Source organism: Muntiacus reevesi, chromosome 9, assembly GCF_963930625.1.
Source record: "Muntiacus reevesi chromosome 9, mMunRee1.1, whole genome shotgun sequence".
NCBI classification, from domain to species: Eukaryota; Metazoa; Chordata; class Mammalia; order Artiodactyla; family Cervidae; genus Muntiacus; species Muntiacus reevesi.
The window spans coordinates 9,618,674-9,640,906 of record NC_089257.1 but is presented as its reverse complement, the minus strand read 5'-3'; the positions used below and the strand labels follow the sequence as shown (position 1 = coordinate 9,640,906).

The following is a 22,233-nucleotide window of genomic DNA, read 5'->3' as shown; positions in this document are numbered from 1 at the left end:
GGATGCTTATAATGAAGCATCATAAAAGGACAGAGATGTATGCACCTTCAAGAGCATCATGGCATCTTTGGAGGTCAGGACTCCATCTCACAGCTTTGCTTTTACCTGGCTGTATCATGGTGCTTTTATAGACTAACATGGAGCTAATAGTACAGATGACTAAAGATCTTCTTGTAATTTACTCCTTCCTTAAAAATGAAGAGCTTTAAAGAAGGATTAAGTTTAATTTTGTGAATTCCTTATATTTTCCATCAGTATCTCTCAAGCCAGAATCATTTTCTCATAATTGGAGACAGAATTAGATTTTCGAGAGGCAAAATGAATTTTCTTATACTTGCTTATGAAGTAGAATTATAACTAGCACTAAATGAAAAAAAAAAAACAAAAACAAAAACAAAAAACAGTCTAATCAAGCTTGGTTCGGCAAAATAATTTATTTTTCCAAGGACAGAGGCCTATATAGATTTCTCTGAGTCTTTAATATATTAAACACCAGATACTCCTGTGTACATTCTAATCCCCACATCTTTCTTACTTACAGATTTCAAGATAAGGAATTAACAAATGGCTGCAAATAATTTTACGGTTGTTACTGAATTTATTCTTTGGGGACTGACAGACAATGTTGAACTGAAAGTTGCTCTTTTTGTATTGTTCCTGGTGATTTATGCTGTCACTTTGGTGGGGAATCTGGGCATGATCTTCTTAATCCAAATCACCCCCCAGCTCCACACACCCATGTACTTTTTCCTCAGCTGCCTTTCATTTGTGGATGCCTGCTATTCTTCTGTTATTGCACCAAAAATGCTGGTCAGCTTCCTAGTTGGGAGGCAAGCCATCTCCTTCTCTGCCTGCATAGTGCAGCATTTGTTTCTTGGGGTGTTCATCACCACAGAAGGCTGCTTGCTGTCTGTGATGGCTTATGACCGATATGTGGCCATTGTCAACACTTTGCTTTACACTGTAGCCATGTCTAAGAGGAGGTGTGTAGGACTGGTCACTGGATCACTCGTTGGGGGATTGATTAACTCACTGACACACACCATTAGCTTTGGGAGACTGTCTTTCTGCAGGTCCAATGTCATCAGTCACTTCTTCTGTGATGTTCCCCCACTGCTGAAGTTGTCGTGTTCTGATACCTCCATGAACGAGCTGCTGCTCCTCACCTTCTCTGCAGTCATTGCCATGGCCACCTTCTCGATTGTGATCCTCTCCTACGCCTTCATCGCTGTTGCTATCCTGAGGATCCGCTCAGCAGCAGGCAGACAGAAAGCCTTCTCCACCTGTGCCTCTCACCTGACCGCTGTGACCATATTCTATGGCACCTTGAGTTTTAATTACATTCAGCCAAGTTCCCAGTATTCTGTAGAACAAGAGAAGGTGGTTTCCGTGTTCTATACACTAGTGATTCCCATGTTAAACCTGCTGATTTACAGTCTGAGAAACAAAGAGGTAAAGGATGCTGTGAGAAGGGTCATAGAAATAAAACATTTGTCATGCTAATTTCATGTTATTTATCCCTATAGCAGTCAATCAATTCTTCCTTCACCAACATCCACGTGAATACAATGAATTCTAGAGTTTCTAAGTATAGGACAAATTATTTCATTCTATATAGTCCTTTTCATATAAGAAAATGAGACTAGAAATTAAAAGTGATTTTATGCATAAATGAATTTTCAAAAAGCCTATACTCAGGTTATTAATATCTGCACTAATGGCTTTTAATACAATGACTTTGATAAATTTATTTTATCAATTCATAGAATTACATGCATCTTCTCTGAAATTTGGAAAACAAAGTTTGTGAATATGTGTATACTATTGGAGATATAAAGAATTAAATATTTTTATAAAATACTTAAGTGTATTGATTCAGAAAATTAAAATAATTTTATACGTGGCATTTTATTTTCCTTTTAAAGCTTGTATTAAAATCTTAAATATTGGTAAATCCCTATATTAGCTAAAAAGGAGAATATGATTCCAAATGAAATTTTCTAATAGTGATTTTCTTACTTTTCTTCCTGTTTTTGGACATCCATGACCTCAACAAAAAAGATGGGTTGTTAGAAAATGACACCATTGTAATTTTCAATTTGCAGTAGTGTTCTCTTCCTAAAAAAAAACCCTAGTATAAAGATAGATACATATTTGGAATTTGAGAGTAGGTATAATTCAGCACTCTTTCAGCACCCTTCCCATTCATCTCTGATTTTCAGAATCTACTTCATATTATTTTAAGATTAAAAAAGAAAGAAAGAAAGAAAAAACTCTAACAATCTTTAAATCACATGATGGGTGTTACTGCTGGATAAGAGTTTCTATTCTGTAATGATGGTTTACTTGATTATATAACTTCAAACTCCCCATCATTTTAGAAATGATTATCTATTACCATACGTCCTGTGAATAATATTGCAATAAATTTTTGAATATAAAAATTAGTTATACTATGGACAGTTTTCTGTATTTTTAGAGTCTTTATTAACTACTGATATCAGAAAGATACAGATTGGGATTTTTTAAAACAAATGAGGAATGTTTAAAATAGTTAAACAAGCTTACATTCACTAGTTCATACTTCACAATGAAGACATAGTCAATATGCTAGCAAGGATGACAGGATTTAAAGCAGGAAAAGCAATTTTTACATTTTCTATGAAAAATAATAACAAAATATTGTAAAAATAGTTGTCTTTGCACATACATTTTGCAGGGGGCATGCCATCCTTCCAATATCAGGGTCTTTTAAAATGAGTCAGCTCCTCACTGTCAGGGAATGTTTAACAGGAGGATTCCTGGGTGCTGTTTCCTGTCTCTCCTGAGTCCTCTCTTCCTCATCAGTTCCTGTCAGGAAAGAGCTGAGCGGCAGGCATCCCAGGACTGAGATCGAGAGATGGAATGCACGCATAGGATTCCCTTCATTAGCTTTTCCAGATGGAGGAAGTGATTATTTCTGACCCTCTTTTGATATGGATTGTCTTTTGGCTTTAAGGCCTCTATTACTCCTTGTTTCCTTGGTAACTTGTAAAGTCTGGTCTTTTGATATTTATCTGAAGAAGCTACCTTGTAATATGGCATATATACTCACATAGAGCTCAATAAAGCACCCTTGTTCCTCTAGAGACTTGGGTCCCCGTGTCCTTCTCTCTCTCTCTCTCTCTCTCTCTCTGTGTGTGTGTGTTTCTGGCTGATTCTCTGGAGCGTGGAAGCCTGTCAAGCTCATTTTCCTGCCCAGGCTTTCAAACCTCTTCAGGAGGGCACCCTGTGCCTACATGAGCCATACAAGCCCCGTCCTAGGGCTTTATTGGCTTTCTGCGTAACCCAGGGAATATTAGCCTCTTTCCTTCTTTCACTTTCTTATCGTCGACTGCAGACCACCAGATTCTGGTCCCTTAAAGGACCGCAACACTTCACATCTGGATTGATTTCCTTTAGGATTAACTGGTGTGATCTCCTTGCTATCCATGGAACTCTCAAGAGTCTTCTCCAGCACCACAATTCAAAAGGATCAATTATTCAGCACCCAGCCTTCTTTATGGTCCAACTCACATCTGTACATGATTACTGGGAAAACTATAACTTGACCTTTGCCAACAAAGTAATGTCTCTGCTTTTCCATATGCTGCTGAGGTTTGTCATAGATTTTCTTTCAAGGGTCAAGTATTTTTTAATTTGGTGGCTGCAGTCCCATACCGCAGTGATTTTGGAGCCCAAGAAAAACAAACCTGTCGCTGTTTCTCCTTTTTCCAAATCTATTTGCCATAGAGTGATGTGATCGGATTCCAACTTCTTGTTAGTTGCATCTATCAGAAATATATTCTCCCATCAACGTTTGTCTTGCCTTTATTTCTTCTTCTGACAAGTGAAAGTAGCACAATCGCTCAGTCATGTCTGACTCTTTGCGATCCCATAGACTATACAGTCCATGCAATTCTCCACGCCAGAATACTGCAGTGGGTAGGCTTTCTCTTCTCCAGGGGATCTTTCTGACCCAGGAGTGGAACCAGGTTCTCTTGCATTGCAAGAGGATTCTTTACCAACTGAGCTATGAGGGAACCCCATTTTGACAACAAAAACGTGTAGAATTTCAGCATAGGATAAAATTATATATATTTTTTTCTTTACAGTTAGTATTTTCTAACCTGAGTCTAATGAGATATATTATCATCTAAAAAGGTTACATTTTCCCTTGCTTTTATATACAAATGCACAAATATATGAGCACCATTTATCAAAAAGAGCAGCTATTTTCTGTTTTGTATCAATTCTTCCTAATTTAGGGATTCATATGTATCTGGAAAACAATTCCCAATCAGCGTTGCTCCAGTATCCTATCGATCTATTCCTGTGCCAGTATTACGGTTTATCAAACACTCTAGCCACTGTGTCTTAGTATGTGCGTGAACCGGGACATGCCCCTTGGTCTTCTTTTTCAGAAGGATTTAGCTATTCTTGACTGACTCCTTATACTTTTCATATAAGTTTTACAATCAGTGCATATTGATGGAGTTCTTTTACTTCTAATGCATGGATACAACTAAAATACACTTGACTTTGTCTTTCACAGGTTTAGTCTGTGTCTCTAAACCATTTACAGTATCAAAAATGCTTCATGGAAAGAACCTGGCACAATTTGAATTTCTTTCAATTTCCTATTTTTCATATTAGAGCTGGCCAACATATTCTTTACAGGTTTCCATTTTCTCATCAGAGATCCCCGGTTTGGATCCATTGACCCAGTAATGTATGTCAGATTAGGTAAATATGCCCCGGGTGGCGGGGGGGAAGGACTGGAATCTCTCAATTGTTTTGAAAACAATCTCCAGTTGAAATTAGAGTTCATTTAAAAATAAGCATTTTTACAGTCACTGAAGCCTTAAATTAGGATTCTAAAAGTTATGTAGCATTAAAGTTTGTTAGTTGAACCACTGCCCCACAGCAGCTTAGCATTTTCTACCTTTCTACTTTAAAGATACTAACTTATCTTTACGTATACAAAAGTAGAAATTCCAATAGGTTCCAGCTTGTTTGAGGAGTTATTCCAGAGGATATAATTATGCATTGACAGTGAGCTGAATCCAGACAGTGGATGTTCCTCACTGCCTCCTCATCCTTGGAATATATGTTCTGCTCAGCATTCCTATAACAGGCATTGTTTAGGGACACAACCCTGAGAGAGGAAGGTGCTGATGAATAATCTGGACTGAATATATGACTGAATCCAGTTAAGGTTTCTCCACAAAGTTTCAAGATTCTGGCAGGCAGGCAGGGGTTGCAATTTACAAAAAATTTGGTCTCCCAAGACAAGCTCATTTGTTAAGTTCCCTTGTTTATTAAACCTACCACCTTCCATCTGGAGTGGTCAGACTCTTTCTGCTGTCTCTATTTGCCCTCCATGTATGGGGGCTAGTCTGCAACCGAAAACAATTATCTGTTAACATTTCCTATCTTGTCTTTACATTCCTTTAACATATTGCTCATATTTATGTTAATATTCACATATAAAATTTCAATGTATTTTTCTAGTTACTCTAGTATTTTTATTGGCAAAAAGATGGGGAAACAGTGACTGACTTTATTTTGTGGGGCTCCAAAATCACTGCATATAGTGATTGCAGCCATGAAATTAAAAGATGCTTGCTCTTTGGAAGGAAAGTTATGACCAACCTAGACAGCATATTAAAAATCAGACACATTACTTTGCCAACAAAGGTCCGTCTAGTCAAAGCTATGATTTTTCCAGTGGTCATGTATGGATGTGACAGTTGGACTATAAAGAAAGCTGAGCATCAAAGAATTGATGCTTTTGAACTGTGGTGTTGGAGAAGACTCTTGAGAGTCCTTTGGACTGCAAGGAGATCAAACCAGCCAATCTGAAAGGAAATAAATCTTGAATATTCATTGGAAGGACTGATGTTGAAGCTAAAACTCCAATACTTTGGCCACCTGATGCGGAGAGCTGACTCACTGGAGAAGACTGTGATGCTGGGAAAGAATGAAGGCAGGAGGAGAAGGAGACAACAGAAAGTGAGATGGTTGGATGGCATCACTGACTCGGTGGACCAAGTTTGAGTAAGATCGAGTCATTGGTGATGGACAGGGAAGCCTGGCATGCTGCAATCCACGGGGTCACAAAGAGTTGGACACGACTGAACTGAACTGAACTGAACTGAAAAATCTCTAGGTCCATTCATGTTCCTGCAAATGGCTTTATTTGATCTTTTAATGACTGAGTAATATTCCATTGTATATATGTGTATATATATTCATTCCTCTGTTTTCGGACATTTATGTTGCTTCCATGTCTTGACTTCTGTAAACAGTGCTGCAATGACATTTGGTAGTGTATATACTTTGAATCATATTTTTCTCCATGTATATGCCCAGGAGTGGGATTCCAGGGTCATATGGTAACTCTACTTTTATCTTTCATGTAACCTCCATACCGTCCTCCATAGTTTCTGTACCAATTTATATTCCCACCAATATTTTAGGAGGGTTCCTTTCTCTTCACACCCTTTCCAACATTTACTGTTTGTGGATATTTTGAAGATAGCCATTCTGGCTGATGTGAGGTAATATCTCATTGAAGTTTTGATTTGCATTTTTCTAATAATCAGTAACACTGAACATATTTTCATATGTCTCTTGACTATCTGTATGTCTTATTTTGAGAAATGACTAGGTCTTCCAATCATTTTGATTGGATTATCTAGATTGTTTTGATGTCATACAAACTTTTCACTAGCCCTTGGTCTTGGTTATAGATTTTCCCTTACTGCTTTATCTGAATGTTTTATGCTTTAGCATTTTACACTGAAGTTTGTTTGTTTGTTTGTTTGTTTTCATTTTGAGTGCATTTTTATAAGGTTAAGGTCAGCATTATTTATTTGTTTGTTTTTGCCTTTGTACTACCAATAACGTCAGCACATGTTTTTATTTATTTATTTATTTTAATTGGAGGCTGATTACTTTACAATATTGTATTGGTTTTGCCATACACTGACATGAATCTGCCACAGGTGTACATGTGTTCCCCATCCTGAACCCCTCTCCCACCTCCCTCCCCATCCCATCCCTCTAGGTCATCCCAGTGCACCAGCCCCGAGCACCCTGTCTCATGAATTGGACCTGGACTGGCGATTCGTTTCACATGTGATAATTTACATGTTTCAATGCCGTTCTCCCATATCATCCCACCCTTGCCCTCTCCCACAGAGTCCAAAAGACTGTTCTATACATCTGTGTCTCTTTTGCTGTCTCATATACAGGGTTATCGTTACCATTTTTTAAAAGCTATCATCCATTTTCTGGATATACCATCTTTTATATCCATATATATATATTAATATATACATATATATATATATATTAAAGGGGATATTGGTTGTTTTGTGTCATGTTGTTTAAAAATTGTATTCCAGTGAAGGTTTTTTATTAAACTTCATGGGATAAACAAATAATTTTATTGCAAGATACTGAACAAAGCATATATTGTAGACTAATAGCCTCAGTAAAGTTGCAGAATTATTAAGTAGAGTTAAAGGTAGCACACGGGAAAATGTAGAAGTCATTTATAAAAAGCAAGATAGCTGCATCCCTGCTATGTATCAGACCTTAGAAATATGGCAGAGTGCCAACAATGAGATCGGTTCCCTTTGCTTCTCACAAGCAGAATAATGAATTGTGTAGTTAAATACTGAAAGTCAGTTAAAACTTACTGCATAAACAGTGTTGATAAAAACTGGAAGCATCAGCCCAAGGAAAGAGAGCCAACACAATTAATTCATCAGTACTTCCTTTACTCAAGAATGCAAAAAAGTAGAACATTACTTTTAAACATGGATAAATATTTTTATTCAAAAAGACAAAATTATTTTACTACCCCTTCAATCAAACTACCAGTTATGAAGAAAGAATTACTACTTGAGAGAACAAGAGGTACCAATCTGGGAGCTACTGAAGGATCCCAAAGATTGTCTTGATTTAAATGTCCTGTGATTTCAACAAAATGTATGGGTTGAGACAAAATCAGGCTGCAGTTGGACCTATGAAATGCTGAATTGCAACATATTTTCAGTTAATAGACGAATAGATTCTTATAAAGAATTAGAAGAATTCATGATAAAAAATGTGGGATCTCAGTGTAAAGAATAAGGGTATTTGAGAAAATGAATGTGATTGATGACTTCAAATACACAGATGAAACATACTGGGGAAAAGTATGAAGGCAAAAACAAAAGAAAATAAAAAACTCACAGACACACCATATGTTGTAATTTTATTCCAAAAGATGAGAAAACATTCAGAAACCTGGACAGTCATTTCTTTGTCTATATCCACCTAACACAGTCTCCTAACATTTACTTAATTTATGTACAAAATTGGTCTTTTGTGCTCAAGGCATTTTTTTCTACTATTTTTTTTTCATTAATCTCTTTGCATCAATTAAAAGTGCCTAGTATATATATTATAATCTATAAATAATTGTTGAACATATTTATACTCACTACTTAATTTGGAGGTACATAGAACAAAATTTAGAGTCCATAACCAGTTTATAGAAATTGTATTGCATGTTAATAAAAAAGGTTGCATGACTTTTTCCACATCCTATGTAGTGCACATTTTACATCTTTATTCCTCAAGCTATAGATTAAGGGATTCAACATAGGGATGGCGAGAGTATAAAATATGGAAGCCAGTTTATCAGTGTCAAAGGAATGGCTGGACTCTGGTTGCACATACATAAACAGTAAAGTCCCGTAGAACACTATGACCACAGTCAAGTGGGATCCACAGGTAGTAAAAGCCTTGTGCCTACCTTCAGCAGAGCTCATCCTGAGAATGGATGCGAGGATGAGAAGATAAGACACAAGAACTACTAGAAGAGAGAAAATCAAATCAAACCCAGCTAAAATCAGAATAATCATTTCTACTTCATGTGTATTTGAGCAGAGCAAAGATAACAAAGGAAGACTGTCACAGTAGAAATGACTAATGACTCTGTAGCCACAGAAAGATAAATTAAATAATTTTATGGTGATGAGAAGAGACACAAACGTGCTGTAGACATAGGGGATTGCTACTAGCACCCAGCACACTCTTTGTGACATGATGACTGGGTAGAGGAGAGGGTTACAGATGGCCACATAGCGGTCATAAGACATTGCCGACAGAATAAAAATTTCGCTAACAATAAACACAAGAAAGAAAGCTAGCTGTATAGCACAAGAGTAATAGGAGATTACATTTTGATCCTCAAAAAAATTTACAAACATTTTGGGTCCCACAGTTGTTGAATAACCAAGATCTGTAAAAGCGAGGTGTCTAAGAAAGAAGTACATGGGTGTCTGTAGCTTGGAGTCCATCTTGGTGAGGATGATCATGCCCAAGTTGCCCACCACTGAGATCATGTAGATGATGAGGAAGAGCCCAAACAATGGAGCCTGCAGCTCAGGGTGGTTGGTAATTCCCATAAGGATGAATTCATTTAGCACTGTTCTATTGTGTGTTTCCATTCAGGTTTATTAGAGAATCTATTCTGGGTAGAAACATAAACATAGTCAATAGGTTCTATGTATCATCACCTGGGAGAGTTTCACTATACAAAGCTAGTATAAACAGATTAAACTTTCCAGTTTAGGATACTTGAAAATAAACTCATCTGGTGGCTCAGATAGTAAAGAATCTGCCTGCAGTTGAGGGGATCTGGGTTCAACCCCTGAATTGGGAAAATCCCCTGGAGAAGGGAATAGCAACCCACTCCAGTATTCTGGCCCAGAGAATCCCAAGGACAGAGGAGTCTGGCAGGCTACAGTCCAGGGGGTTGCAAAGAGTCAAACATGACTGAGCAACTAACACTTTCATCTTCCTGTCTACAATAAAACATATAGTGAGAGAGACAGAGAGAGTTGCTGTTTCTCAACTGGAAATTATGCTACTAGCCAAAGGACATTTGTCAGAATTAAGAAGACATGTTAATTGTTACAAGTGGAATGTGGAAGCTACCAGCATATGATGATTAGAGGTCAGTGATTCCTCTAAACACCCTATAAAGCACCATATCTGTCTAAAATATCAATAGTACTAAAGTTGAAAAACCAGGATGTTATAGATAGATGATAAATAGATACATATATACATATATAGATGTAGAGATACAGACAAGAAATACAATATATAACAGACATAGATAGGACAAAAAAAAAGTTAAGACATAAATTTGAGGGCTACATATATAAACTATTATTGTGCTGTTCTTATAAACTTTCTATAATTTCTATCTAGTCATTTATATAATTGCGATTACATAGTTGACATGTCTGGAGAAGGCAATGGCAACCCACTCCAGTGTTCTTGCCTGGAGAATTCCAGGGACGGGGGAGCCTGGTGGGCTGCTGTCTATGAGGTCGCACAGAGCCAGACAGGACGGAAGCGACTTAGCAGCAGTAGCAGCAGCAGTGACATGTAAAAATTAAATTTAATAATATGATGATGCATATGCCAATTATACAATAAATTATGATGCAAGTAAATACTATCCATTGTAAAATTTTAAAACCAGAATTCAGAAAGTCTACAGAACTTGCTACACCAACACAGAGTTCCATACATTTCTATGCACAGTTGACATATGCTGAAACAGTTGACATGCTTGACACATTTTAGACAGCTGTATAAATAAGAAAACTATAATAGATTGCAGTGAGACATATTTGTATATCTGTGAAGAAGCATATAAGATGTATAATAAGTAGGTAGAAAGATAGATGATAGATAGAATCTCTGTATTAAATTTCCTTATGGTATACAAAAAGGGCTAGTTTGGGCAAATAATTCAACTTATCTGAAAGCTTATTTTCAAACACAAAACCAACACAACTACAGGATTGTTGGGTGGGAAAATGAGGATTAAATAATTAAATGCCTTTATGTTACCTGAAAATCAAGTAGCTATTGGTTTAAATATATATATATGTGTATATATATATATATACACATATATATAAAATGGAGACAATATCTTAGCTCAAAGAGATCTTCTTTATGGATGTAAATTCATCTGCACTGTGACATACCTTATTTGTCAGGGCGATATGATTAACAGGTGAGGATTATATAATGTACGATGGAATACACACAATTTACTCCAAGTCTTGCCCTTTCTGCAGAAATAATATTGGGCCATCAGAGTGCTTGGGTATTTTTTATCTTCTAAGTTTTTTAGTTATTTTAATAAAATATGAATAAAACTTTATTTTGATATATATTTTCTTAAAATATTAATTTGACCCAAAGGGCATATTCATTATAATGGACTTCTACTAACTTGTAAGAATTCAAATGTACTTTGTTATGCAAGAACCCAGGGTAAAATGAGGAAATTTGAGCAACTTGGAAGAAAGAGAAGTCATTAGCATTGTTTTCATATCTTGAATATCATAACTTGCTTTGAATAAAGAGATGCTATGCTTTAAAAGGGTGCTGGGAGCCAGCACACGAGATCCCACCCATGACAAGGTCATGAGGGAGAAAACCTGACGGGCAAGGCGGATCAGGTTTTCAGGGATTCCGAAAAGCTGCCCCTGGCGCTCACCTTAAAGATGATATCTGTCGTTCTGGTGCTTGCTTCAATAGACTACTCCCTAATTTCTGTGACACAGGCAGAAGGCCTTCTCCGATCTCTTCCCAAATAAGAATCAATTTAGAACTTTAACCAATAAGTTTCCCGGGTGGTGGTATTTTATGAAATTATCCAGGGTGAAAGGAGTGTTTTAGTTTAAACTCCTTTGCTGGTATTTTAGTTTGTTTGGCAAATGCGTCTATGCCCTTGGTGCTAATATGCATGATTGCTTATAATACCCTAATCAGAAAACAGCATAAAGAACCTGATCACGTAAAGGCCCTAATAGGCACAGAGCACTTCGAGGGTGAGGAAGCCCTATTAGAGAACATAAAAATATTATTCTAAAAGTGGTTATAGTTAAAGATTTAGAAAAATAAGAGTTTAAAACTGTTAATTTTAACCGGGAATGCTAAACAAGGGCTGCCTCACTGGAGCTGCAGAGTCTTTGTGTGGTAAACCTTTTAGATAAATTTAACTGATAACTCCTGCAAAAGGACTGACCTTTGTGTTCATTAAAGAATAGATTACAGAAAACAGCTTTGCATTCACCTAGGTCATAAAAAGTCAGTAGGCCCCAAGGCCAGAAGATAATGTACAAGACCCTCATAAACAAAGAAGTATGCAGAAAACACCCTGGTTTGGTGAAGAACAAGCTCATGTAATGTTAAACTATCTTCCCCTTAGAAATGTACTAATTTAGGGTTTAAAAGCCACGGTAAAAAATAAAGCATTGCCAGACTCTGCCAGAGCCTGCAAACACCCCCGTCTGGTCACTCTCTCTCTCTCTCTCTCTCCCTCGCAGACTTGGCCTTATCAAGGCTGGTCTCACGTGTCTTCTCCCTCTCTCTCACCGACGCCGTTCATTCTGAGAGCATCCCCTGGATCCTGCCGAGGCTGGACCCCGGCAAGGGGACTTCCCCGGTGCCTCAGTGTTAAAGAATTTGCCTGCCAATGCAGGAGACATGAGTTCAATCCGTGGGTCAGGAAGATCCCATGGAAAGGAGGCAGCAACATACTCCGGTATTCTTGCCTGGAAAGTCCCATGGACAGAGAAGCCTGGCAGGCTACAGTCTGTGGGGTCGCAGTCACCTGGAACTCAGCAACTGAGCACAGCGCCGCTCAGTATGATAAAAACATGTTCAAAGTCCCTATGTGCGTAATAATGTGCTAGGGTGATGGGATAAAATACATACAGAATGGCTACACATGGGTCCTTGCACGCCATTGTAAATTTACATCTTACGCCAAAGAAATTCCTTCAAACTATAATACAAAACATAATTATTTTTATATCATTAAATAAAAATATATCTGAAGGTCCCTAATAATACACACATCAAGAATATAGCAGTGTAAGAAGTGGATGGCAGATTAAGGTAGATAATTGTTAAATTTAAAATATTGTGATCCTGAATGTTTCTTTAAAGAAATAGAAATGATACAGGTTAAAATAAAAATAACAGTGACAGTAATCTCTAAAGGATCTCTATAAGAAAAGGAATAAAAGCACAATTTTATAACATTACATGTAAAAATGATTACATGAAATCTGCATTTAATTCACTCAAAATACTGCTTACAATTTTATGACCTCTTAATCACCAATCTTGACTTGATGCATACACTTTTCTTATATCAGAAATACTGAAATGTGCATCACTAGAGAATAATTTTAGAAAAATATCTTCAATATATTTAATAAGAAGCACGCCAGGCCTCCCTGTCCATCACAAACTCCCAGATAAGACTGAGCGACTGAACTAAACTGGACTGAACTGAATATGAAACTCGTTTTTGTTTCTTTGGTTTGTTTTGTAAATATGAAACAGTGAGAAAATACAAACTTGGCAAATTTCAATTTTCCTGTAAATATGAGAAAAGATAGAAGTGTTTTTTCTTTTCTCTCACGCTTCAGCATTTTACAAAAACCAAATAGTTTTCTCAAAGTTTAATATCTTTGTTGAATACCAATTAATTTTTTAAAGCTAAACCTCATGAGATAATTATATATTTTTTGTCAGCTCTCACTTGAAATCAAAGAACATGTTGATCATTGTACCATTACCGTAAAACTGGCTACTTAAAAGTCTCTTAATATGCGAATAATGTTTTCTATGTCTCAGTGTGAGGTGGGAATTTCATTTTGCCTCATCAAAGGATCTGGAAAGAATTATACTTTTACATGCATTTAAATAATCATTCAATATTAAATTATGTTGAGGGAAGGTCACAAAAAAGCACATGGAGCACTAACTAACTAAGAATTCAGAAAGAGTTAAAAAAGAAAGACAAGACCCCCAGCTTCTGAGTTTTCCCAGTTTCTAAACATTCGCATCTCTTTTGTTGTTTGTCATTTGCTCTGCCCTCCGTTAGAGATATCATCGTTTATGCAAAACAAATATCATGGTAATGTTTCAAAGATGCTTTTCAGCATTTTGCCTGTCATCCTATGGACTAGCATGCAACATATTATTATGAAAAGACAGGAAGAGAGGTCCTATTCCTGCTCAGGAATTATGGAGTAGTGGAAAACAAACAAAACGGTATCAGAAATGGTCTCATTTTGCTTGGGCTTTGCCATTGAGCTAAACTAGAACTTTGAGTATGTCACTGAAACATTGTTGATATTGAAAATGAGGCATCACATGCAATATCCTGTCATTTTACCTGTAAAAGCATCTCTCATGACTCTCACCTGTATTCCTGACATGGCTAAGTGAGAAGAATTTATGGATTTCTTTCACTTTTTGAGATTCTCCCTGAGGAGATGCCAAGCAATTTGTTGATTATCCCTAAAGTATTGAGAGCAAAACAGCATGTCTAGAGATTGTCTTTTAATTGCCTGGGACATTTTTCTTTCCTTCCTTACTTCCTGACTTCCTTCCTCCCACCCCCCCTTCCTTCTTTGCATATATATACATGCATTTATATATCTTTTAAATCTTGGTTGACTTTTCTTTTGTAGCACACACGACTCTTGATTAAATCTTGCATCTATAGGGCGTGCAAACCGAGAGTCAGTATTTCCACAGGTTCTTCTCAAATGTATGACTGTGGAGAAATTTTCAACATTGTTTTATTACAGTATTTAATATATTTAGGAAATTGAAATAATATATTATGCTAATATGAGATGTTTCCTCCTTGATTTGTTGCCCATGTGATTGTTTTTACTTATATCTCAGAGACAGAAATTAGTTACTTCTTATTTCTGGAGAAGGAAATGGCAATGCACTCCAGTATTCTTGCCTGGAGAATCCCATGGACAGAGGACCTGGTGTCTACAGTCCAGGGGTCACAAAGAGTCAGACACAACTGAGTGACCAAGCTCACCGCAGCACTTCTTATTTCGTCGTGAGCTTCTGTCACAGGCTGTTTACAACTTCTGCTTTTTTCTTTTTCTTCACTGCATAAACTACCGTTTTAGTTATTACAGTCTGTTACCCCATTCCAATAAGGACCTGTGTCATCACAAGCTGCCTGCGCCTGCCTCTTTCCTCCTCTGCCACCATTCCCAACCCTTGGTCATCACTAAGCTTTTCCACTGCTACACTTTTTCATACAGAAAATAGGGATTGGAATTTTCTCTCAACATAAATCTCTTGAGATTCTTTGGCACTTTTGTGTGTATAGATCATCTGTTCCCTACATTGTTGAGTAGTATTCCATGGTATTGATGATAATCTGTTTAAACATTCACTTATGGAAAGACTTATGGGTTCTTTCACTTTTCTACTATGATGAATACAGCTACCATGAACTCTCACTTAAAATGATTGCATTTTTGGTGTTGAAGGTTTTCCTCTACTCTTCTAGGTTCTTTTGACCTCACATAGATGGACATTTCTGCTGTTTCTGAGCTTTGACCACGACACAAAAATAAATAAATGAATCAATAGCTAAAGGGGAGGAAAAAATCTTCTTTACACAGTAGCTTTTGCTTGGATTAATAATTAGATTGACAAAAGATTAACAGGATCAAACCATATATATTTTATTTAGTAATTGTACATGTAGACGGGAGTCATCATGAGATTAATTAAGATCCATGAAATGGGTAGGCTTAATTGCTTATATGGGCTTCACAGGTGGCCTAGTGGTAAAGAATCTGCCTGCCAATGCAGAAGACAGAAGAGAATTGGGTTCAATTCCTGGATTGGAAAGATTCCATGGAGTAGGAAATGGCAACTCACTGCAGTATTCTTTCCTGGAAAATTCCTTGAATAGAGGAGCCTGGTGTGCTAGTCTATAGGGTCACAAAGAGTCAGACACAATGGAGCAACTGATCACACAAATGTTTACATGCTATTCTGAACCAAAAGTAGCAATTATAGGAAAGTCACTAAATATAAATGGGAAAACTAAAGACAAAGGAACTTAATTCTGAATATTCACTAAAAGGACTGATGTTGAAGTTGAAACTCCAATACTTTGGCCACCTGATACAAAAAGCTGACTCATTGGAAAAGATCTTAATGCTGGGAAAGATTAAGGGCAGGAGAAGAGGGTGACAGAGGATGAGATGGTTGGATGGCATCACTGACTCAATGGACATGAACTTGAACAAACTCCAAGAGATAGTGAAGGACAGGAAAGCCTGACGTGCTGCAGTTCATGGTCACAAAGAGTCAGACATAACTTAGTGACTGAAGAACAACATTTAAAATGAAAAAAATATATATTAGCAAACTGTAAAACTCTACATATTTTGTTCTCTTTCTGGTTTATCTTTTGAGGGACTATACAATGCACAGCAAGATTTAATTTAGAAATGGGATATTGGGATATATATATAGTCACAGTTTATTTTTCTCAATCCAAATATTAGATTCTTCTACTTTTTTCTGTTATAAAAGTCACACTTATTCACTGAAGATAATTTAGAAAAGTATATATCCAAAAATATTAATTTAAACATTTTCATGTTCTCAGAAGCTATCAATATTAATCATTTTACTGTATCTTTGTCCAACATACATTTTCCAAAAACCAAAATTTTTCTACATTTATATTTGGCATGTTTATATTCAGTACATATTTTTCTTAATAATTAAAAAAATCAACTATATAAATTCCTCACATTTTACCTCACTTGAAAGAGTACCTACAATTATTTTTTTATTCCAATAAATAATTTTAATTTGGATTTAATTGACTATATAAAGAATTTAATCCATGATGGTGGGGAAAAAATGTTTAATCTATGATGCAAATAAAGTTTCATGAGTGTTTAAAATACTAAATATAACCAATGAAAGTGGAAATTTAGAAGGGTTAGAAGAATTCACAAGACATAATATTTATATAGTGGTACTTATCTTACTACACTTTCACTAGAAACATACCATAGAACAAACCATGGAATTACCTTCTTTTGCTTCTTATAAGAAGAATTATCAAATTGATCTTAATAAAAATATATCATAAGCTCTTATGTACCAATATTGAGGAAAGTCACCCCATGAGAGAGATAGCAAGCCTAATTCAGTATAGTATAGACCACTTATGTAAAGATGCACAAATATTAAATAAGAAATATTCTTGATCTTCACAGACATCAGGAAATGTAACAACCTCATGAAATAAAGGTCCGTATAGTCAAAGCTATAGACTTTCCAGTAGTCATGTACAGATGTAAGAGTTGTACCATAAAGAAGGCTGAGAGCTGAAGAATTGATGCTTTCCTATTATAGTGCTGGAGAAGACTCTTGAGAGTCTCTTGGAGTACAAGGATATTAAATGAGTCAATTCTAAAGGAAATCAACCTTGAATATTTATTGGAAGGACTGATACTGAAGCTGAAGCTGCATAATTTGGCCAACTGATGGGAAGAGTAATCTCGTTGGAAAAGACCCTGATGCTGGGAAAGATTGAGGGCAAGAGGAGAAAGGGGTGGCGGAGAATGAGGTGGTTAGTCAGCATCAATGACTCAAATGATATGAGTCTGCTCAAACTCAGGGGGATGGCATAGAACAGGGAAGCTTGGCATGCAGCCATCCATTGGATCTCAAAGAGTCGGACATGACTTACCAGCTGAATAACGTCATTAAACAAAAAGAAACAGTTAGGAATCATAATCTCCAAAAGTTATAAATACAAAGTTGAAAGTGTCCATGGGAGACCTCAAGAGATTTATTTTTTCTGCATCTCTGAGATATAATTGGCTTACAGCATTGTGTAAGTTTGTGGTGTACAATATGTTATCTGATACGCTTACACACTGCAGCATGATTACAACTTAGCATGAGGCAATACCTCCATCAGTAGAAGGAGAAGGGAGTGTCAGAGGATAAGATGATTACATAGCATCACTGACTGAATGGACATGAATTTGAGCAAGCTCTAGGATTCCCTGGTGGCTCAGTGGGAAAGAATCTGCCTGCCAATGCAGGAGATGCGGGCTCACTCCCTGGGTCAGGAATATCTCCTGGAGAAGGAAGTGGCAACCCACTCCAGTATTCTTGGCTGGGAAATCCCATGGAGTGGAGCCTGACTGGCTACAGTCCATGGGGTCTCAAATAGCCAGACATGACTTACCAACTAAACAATAAAGATGGGATATAGTGGCGGACAGAGAAGCCTAGAGTGCTGAGATTTATGGGGTTGCAAAGACTTGAACATGACTTTGAGGTTGAACACCACCAACAACAATATCTCCATCAAATTACCGTTTCTTTTGTGATGAAAGCATTTAAGTATTGCTTTCTTAATCTTCAGGCATACAGTAGAGATTGCTAACTGTAATCAAGGAAATTGATCTTGATTGGAATGCCCACTGGTACAGAGAATGAACTGGTTGAAATAAAACATTGTGCTGATTTTGTGGGTTACTGAATTGCAAACTGTGCTGAGTTAATGGCTTTCTAGGGCTCATGTATGAGAGCAACTTCACGGATGAGAACAGGTCAGGACTCTAGCCTCCTCCATGCAGTATGGAAACACCTGGGAAAGTTCAGATAATCCCTGAGGTCCGATCATCGCGCTACACTGGGCCTCCTTGAAACCACAGTAAGTTTAAGTTTTGTGCTGTGTTCTCAGTCATATCCAATTCTCTGTGACCCCGGGGAGTGTAGCCCACCAGGCTTCTCTGTTCATGGAATTTTCTGGCAAGAATACTGGAGTGGGTTGCCATGTCCTTTTCCAGGGAAGTTTAATTTTTCAGATGCCTTCGAAGTGTATGGGGGCTCAAACAGATAGATATCCTTACAAAAAAACATATGCATACGCCCAAATACAGACATAGTCATGGGGAAGTTCATTCTAGTAGCTGAGAATGTATGGCAAAACCAATACAATATGGTAAAGTAATTAGCCTCCAATTAAAACAAATAAATTTATACCAAAGAAAAAGAGAAAAGCAATAATCATTTAAACTCACTTTTTATATCTACCATTCTTCCTTTCTCACACACAGCATACCCACTTTCCTCACCTGCTTGAATATCTGTAGTGTCCTCACTAATTCTTGTGTATAATAACATTTATTTAATTATATTTGTGATTAATCTCTCTTGGTCAAATAAGGCAGATATTTTCTTGTTTTGTGTGCTAGTAAGTACAACACATTAAAGTGCTACTGGCACATAAAAGGCAATCTCTAAAAGTACATTGAACTTATTTGTGTTCACTATTCCATTTAAAGACACATAGAGAATCTAAAGGATAGGAATCTAAGGGAAGCCCAGAACCTAAAGGATAGGAACTGTACGTAGGCTTTAAGAGGAACTGTTACAAAGCTTATTCCACACCTTTTGTAGTGCATATTTTACATCTTTGTTCCTCAAACTGTAGATCAAGGGATTTAACATGGGGATAACAAGGGTGTAAAATATAGATGCCATTTTATCTGTATCAAAGGAGTGTCTAGACTCTGGTTGTGCATACATAAATATCAAAGCCCCAAAGAACACAGTGACCACTGTCAGGTGGGATCCACAGGTAGAAAAAGCCTTGTGCCTGCCTTCAGCAGAGTTCATCCTGAGAATGGCTACAAGGATGAGCAGATAAGACATAAGAATTATTGGAAGGGAGAGGATCCCATTAACACCTGCGAAGATCAGAATGATCAGTTCAATTTCTTGTGTATTTGAACAGAGCAAAGGTATCAAGGGGAGACAGTCACAGTAGAAATGTTTGATGACATTGTAGCCACAGAAGGACAAATTAAAAATCTTTACAGTGATTATAAGAGACACGGATATGCTATAGAGGTAGGGGATTGCCACCAGCACCCGGCACACCCTTTGTGACATGATGACCGTGTAGAGCAGGGGGTGACAGATGGCCACATAGCGGTCACAGGACATTGCAGCCAGAATAAAAAGCTCACTAATCATGAACATGATAAAGAAAGCCAGCTGGGTGGCACACAAATAATAGGAGATTGAATTTCGATCCACAATAAAACTTGCCAACATTTTGGGTCCTACAGCTGTTGAATAGCCAAGATCAGTAAGAGCCAGGTGTCTGAGAAAGAAGTACATGGGTGTCTGCAGCCTGGAGTCCACCTTAGTGAGGATGATCATGCCCAAGTTGCCCACTGCTGAGGTCACGTAGATGATGAGGAAGAGTCCGAACAGTGGAGCCTGCAGCTCGGGGCGGTCTGTGATTCCCATGAGGATGAATTCATTTGGCACAGTAAGATTTTGTGTTTTCATGCAGTTTTATCAGGATATGTATTCTGGGTGGAGACATCAAGCATAGTAAGCAGATTTCAGGTATTATCACCTGGCAGATTTTTCATATGTGAAGCTTGTATAAGTAAAATACATCCTAACTTCCCAAAACAGGATATTTTTTAAAATCCCTTATCCTATGTATAATAATATGCATAAATAAAGATAGAGACAGAGTCTGAGATATTCATTAGTTCTCAAATAGGAGTTATTTTACTAAGCAAATAACAGCTGTCAACATCTGAAAGACACACTGGTTATTGCAAGTGCAAGGTGAGCAGTGCGTGCACATAATGGTCCGTGGTCAGTTATGCCTCTAAACATCTCATAGCACCCTTATCATCCCAAAATCTCAGCAGTGCTAAAGCTGAAAAACAAGAAAGGCATAGATGGTATACCTAGACATAAACACAGAGATAGATCAATATCCTCTGTCCGTGGGATTCTCCAGACAAGAATACGGGAGTGGATTGCCATGCCCTCTCCAGGGGATCTTCCTGACCCAGGGACTGGACCTGTGTCTCTTATGTCTCCTGCCTTGGCAGGGAGATTCTTTACCACGAGGGCCACCTGGGAAGCCCCATATAAACATATAGATACACATATAGGTGTGGATACCTATAGACACATGGATAAAGATACAGAAATGTATGCATAGAAGTACATTAGAAATGAAATAAACTTAAAAGTGTGATTCATATATAAATTTATACATATATAAACTTATATGATACACATTTAAAGTTTTCTGCTAGTCATTTATGTAATTCAACCACATTGTGATATTTATAAATTATACTTGATAATATCACTTACATATCGCTTAGCACATGTAAGAATTGTATTATTCAACTATGTGAGAATTATGATAAAAATGTAAAGCCATAAATTCCAAAAGCGTAAAGAACACGGCGGGCTTCCCCGGTGGCTCAAATGGTGAAGAGTCTGCCTGCCATGTGGGAGACCCGGGATTGGTCCCTGGGTTGGGAGGATCCCCTGGAGGAGAGAATGGCTACCCACTCCGGTATTCTTGCCTGGAGATTTCCACGGACAGAGGAGCCTGGGGGTCGCAAAGAGTTGGACGCTTTCACTTCACTTTCATAGAACCTGTTACTTCAACGCCTAGCCCTCAAAATCCTTTGTTCAGGTGATACAGACTGAAATAGTTAACAGACAACAAATATTGGACAGTTGTATAAATAAGAAAAATATAATAGATTACAGTGAGAATTATGCCTCTATAAAAATATGTGTGGCATGTATGTATATAGATATGCTGCAGCTGCTGCTGCTAAGTCACATCAGTCGGGTCCGACCCTGTGCGACCCCATAGAAGGCAGCCCACCAGGCTCCGCCGTCCCTGGGATTCTCCAGGCAAGAACACTGGAGTGGGTTGCCATGTCCTTCTCCAATGCATGAAAGTGAAAAGTGAAAGTGAAGTCGTTCAGTCATGTCCGACTCTTCACGACCTCATGGACTATAGCCTACTAGGCTCCTCCATCCATGGGATTTTCCAGGCAAGAGTACTGGAGTGGGTTGCCATGTCCTTCTCCAGTAAACATATATAATCTCTGCTATATTTTCTGTTATATACAAATGATTACTTTGGGTAAATAATTTATCTGAAAATATTTATTTTCTTATGCAAAACTGATATTTCTTTACAGGGTGGTTGGGAGAGAAAAATGAAGATTAAGGGATTCAATATGTTTAGGCTTACCTGGAAATCAGATAAAAAACAAATATATATACATCTTCCATGTGGCAATAACTTAGCTCAAAGAGAGTTTCTTTATATATTTGTGTGTCAGTTCTTCTGTACTGTGACATTGTCTTATTTGTCAAGGCTGTGATGTAATGATCAACAGGTGAGGACTAGGTCAAGTAGAATGGAGCACATTTAACTTACTCCAGGCCCTTCAC

The 22,233-nt window shown here is 37.4% G+C and overlaps 3 protein-coding genes across 3 annotated transcripts; 1 reads left to right on the top strand and 2 right to left on the bottom strand.

Moving 5' to 3' along the window:
* The first annotated feature begins 564 nt into the window (after positions 1–564).
* On the top strand, positions 565–1,503 carry LOC136174072 (olfactory receptor 5J3-like). Its single transcript, XM_065943888.1, has one exon. It carries the CDS (start codon positions 565–567, stop codon positions 1,501–1,503), a length of 939 nt encoding a protein of 312 aa, XP_065799960.1.
* A 7,082-nt stretch (positions 1,504–8,585) lies between these two features.
* Positions 8,586–9,527, bottom strand: LOC136174686 (olfactory receptor 8K3-like). The gene has a single exon (XM_065944866.1). The coding sequence runs from the start codon at positions 9,525–9,527 to the stop codon at positions 8,586–8,588; it is 942 nt and encodes a 313-aa protein (XP_065800938.1).
* A 9,823-nt stretch (positions 9,528–19,350) lies between these two features.
* On the bottom strand, positions 19,351–20,292 carry LOC136174647 (olfactory receptor 8K3-like). The gene has a single exon (XM_065944822.1). It carries the CDS (start codon positions 20,290–20,292, stop codon positions 19,351–19,353), a length of 942 nt encoding a protein of 313 aa, XP_065800894.1.
* Between the last annotated feature and the right edge of the window lie 1,941 nt (positions 20,293–22,233).

What these genes read in the sequence shown, in the direction of transcription:
- LOC136174072 (XM_065943888.1), top strand. Translation starts at nt 565, where the DNA reads ATGGCTGCAAATAATTTTACGGTTGTTACTGAATTTATTCTTTGGGGA.
- LOC136174686 (XM_065944866.1), bottom strand. Translation starts at nt 9,527, where the DNA reads ATGGAAACACACAATAGAACAGTGCTAAATGAATTCATCCTTATGGGA.
- LOC136174647 (XM_065944822.1), bottom strand. Translation starts at nt 20,292, where the DNA reads ATGAAAACACAAAATCTTACTGTGCCAAATGAATTCATCCTCATGGGA.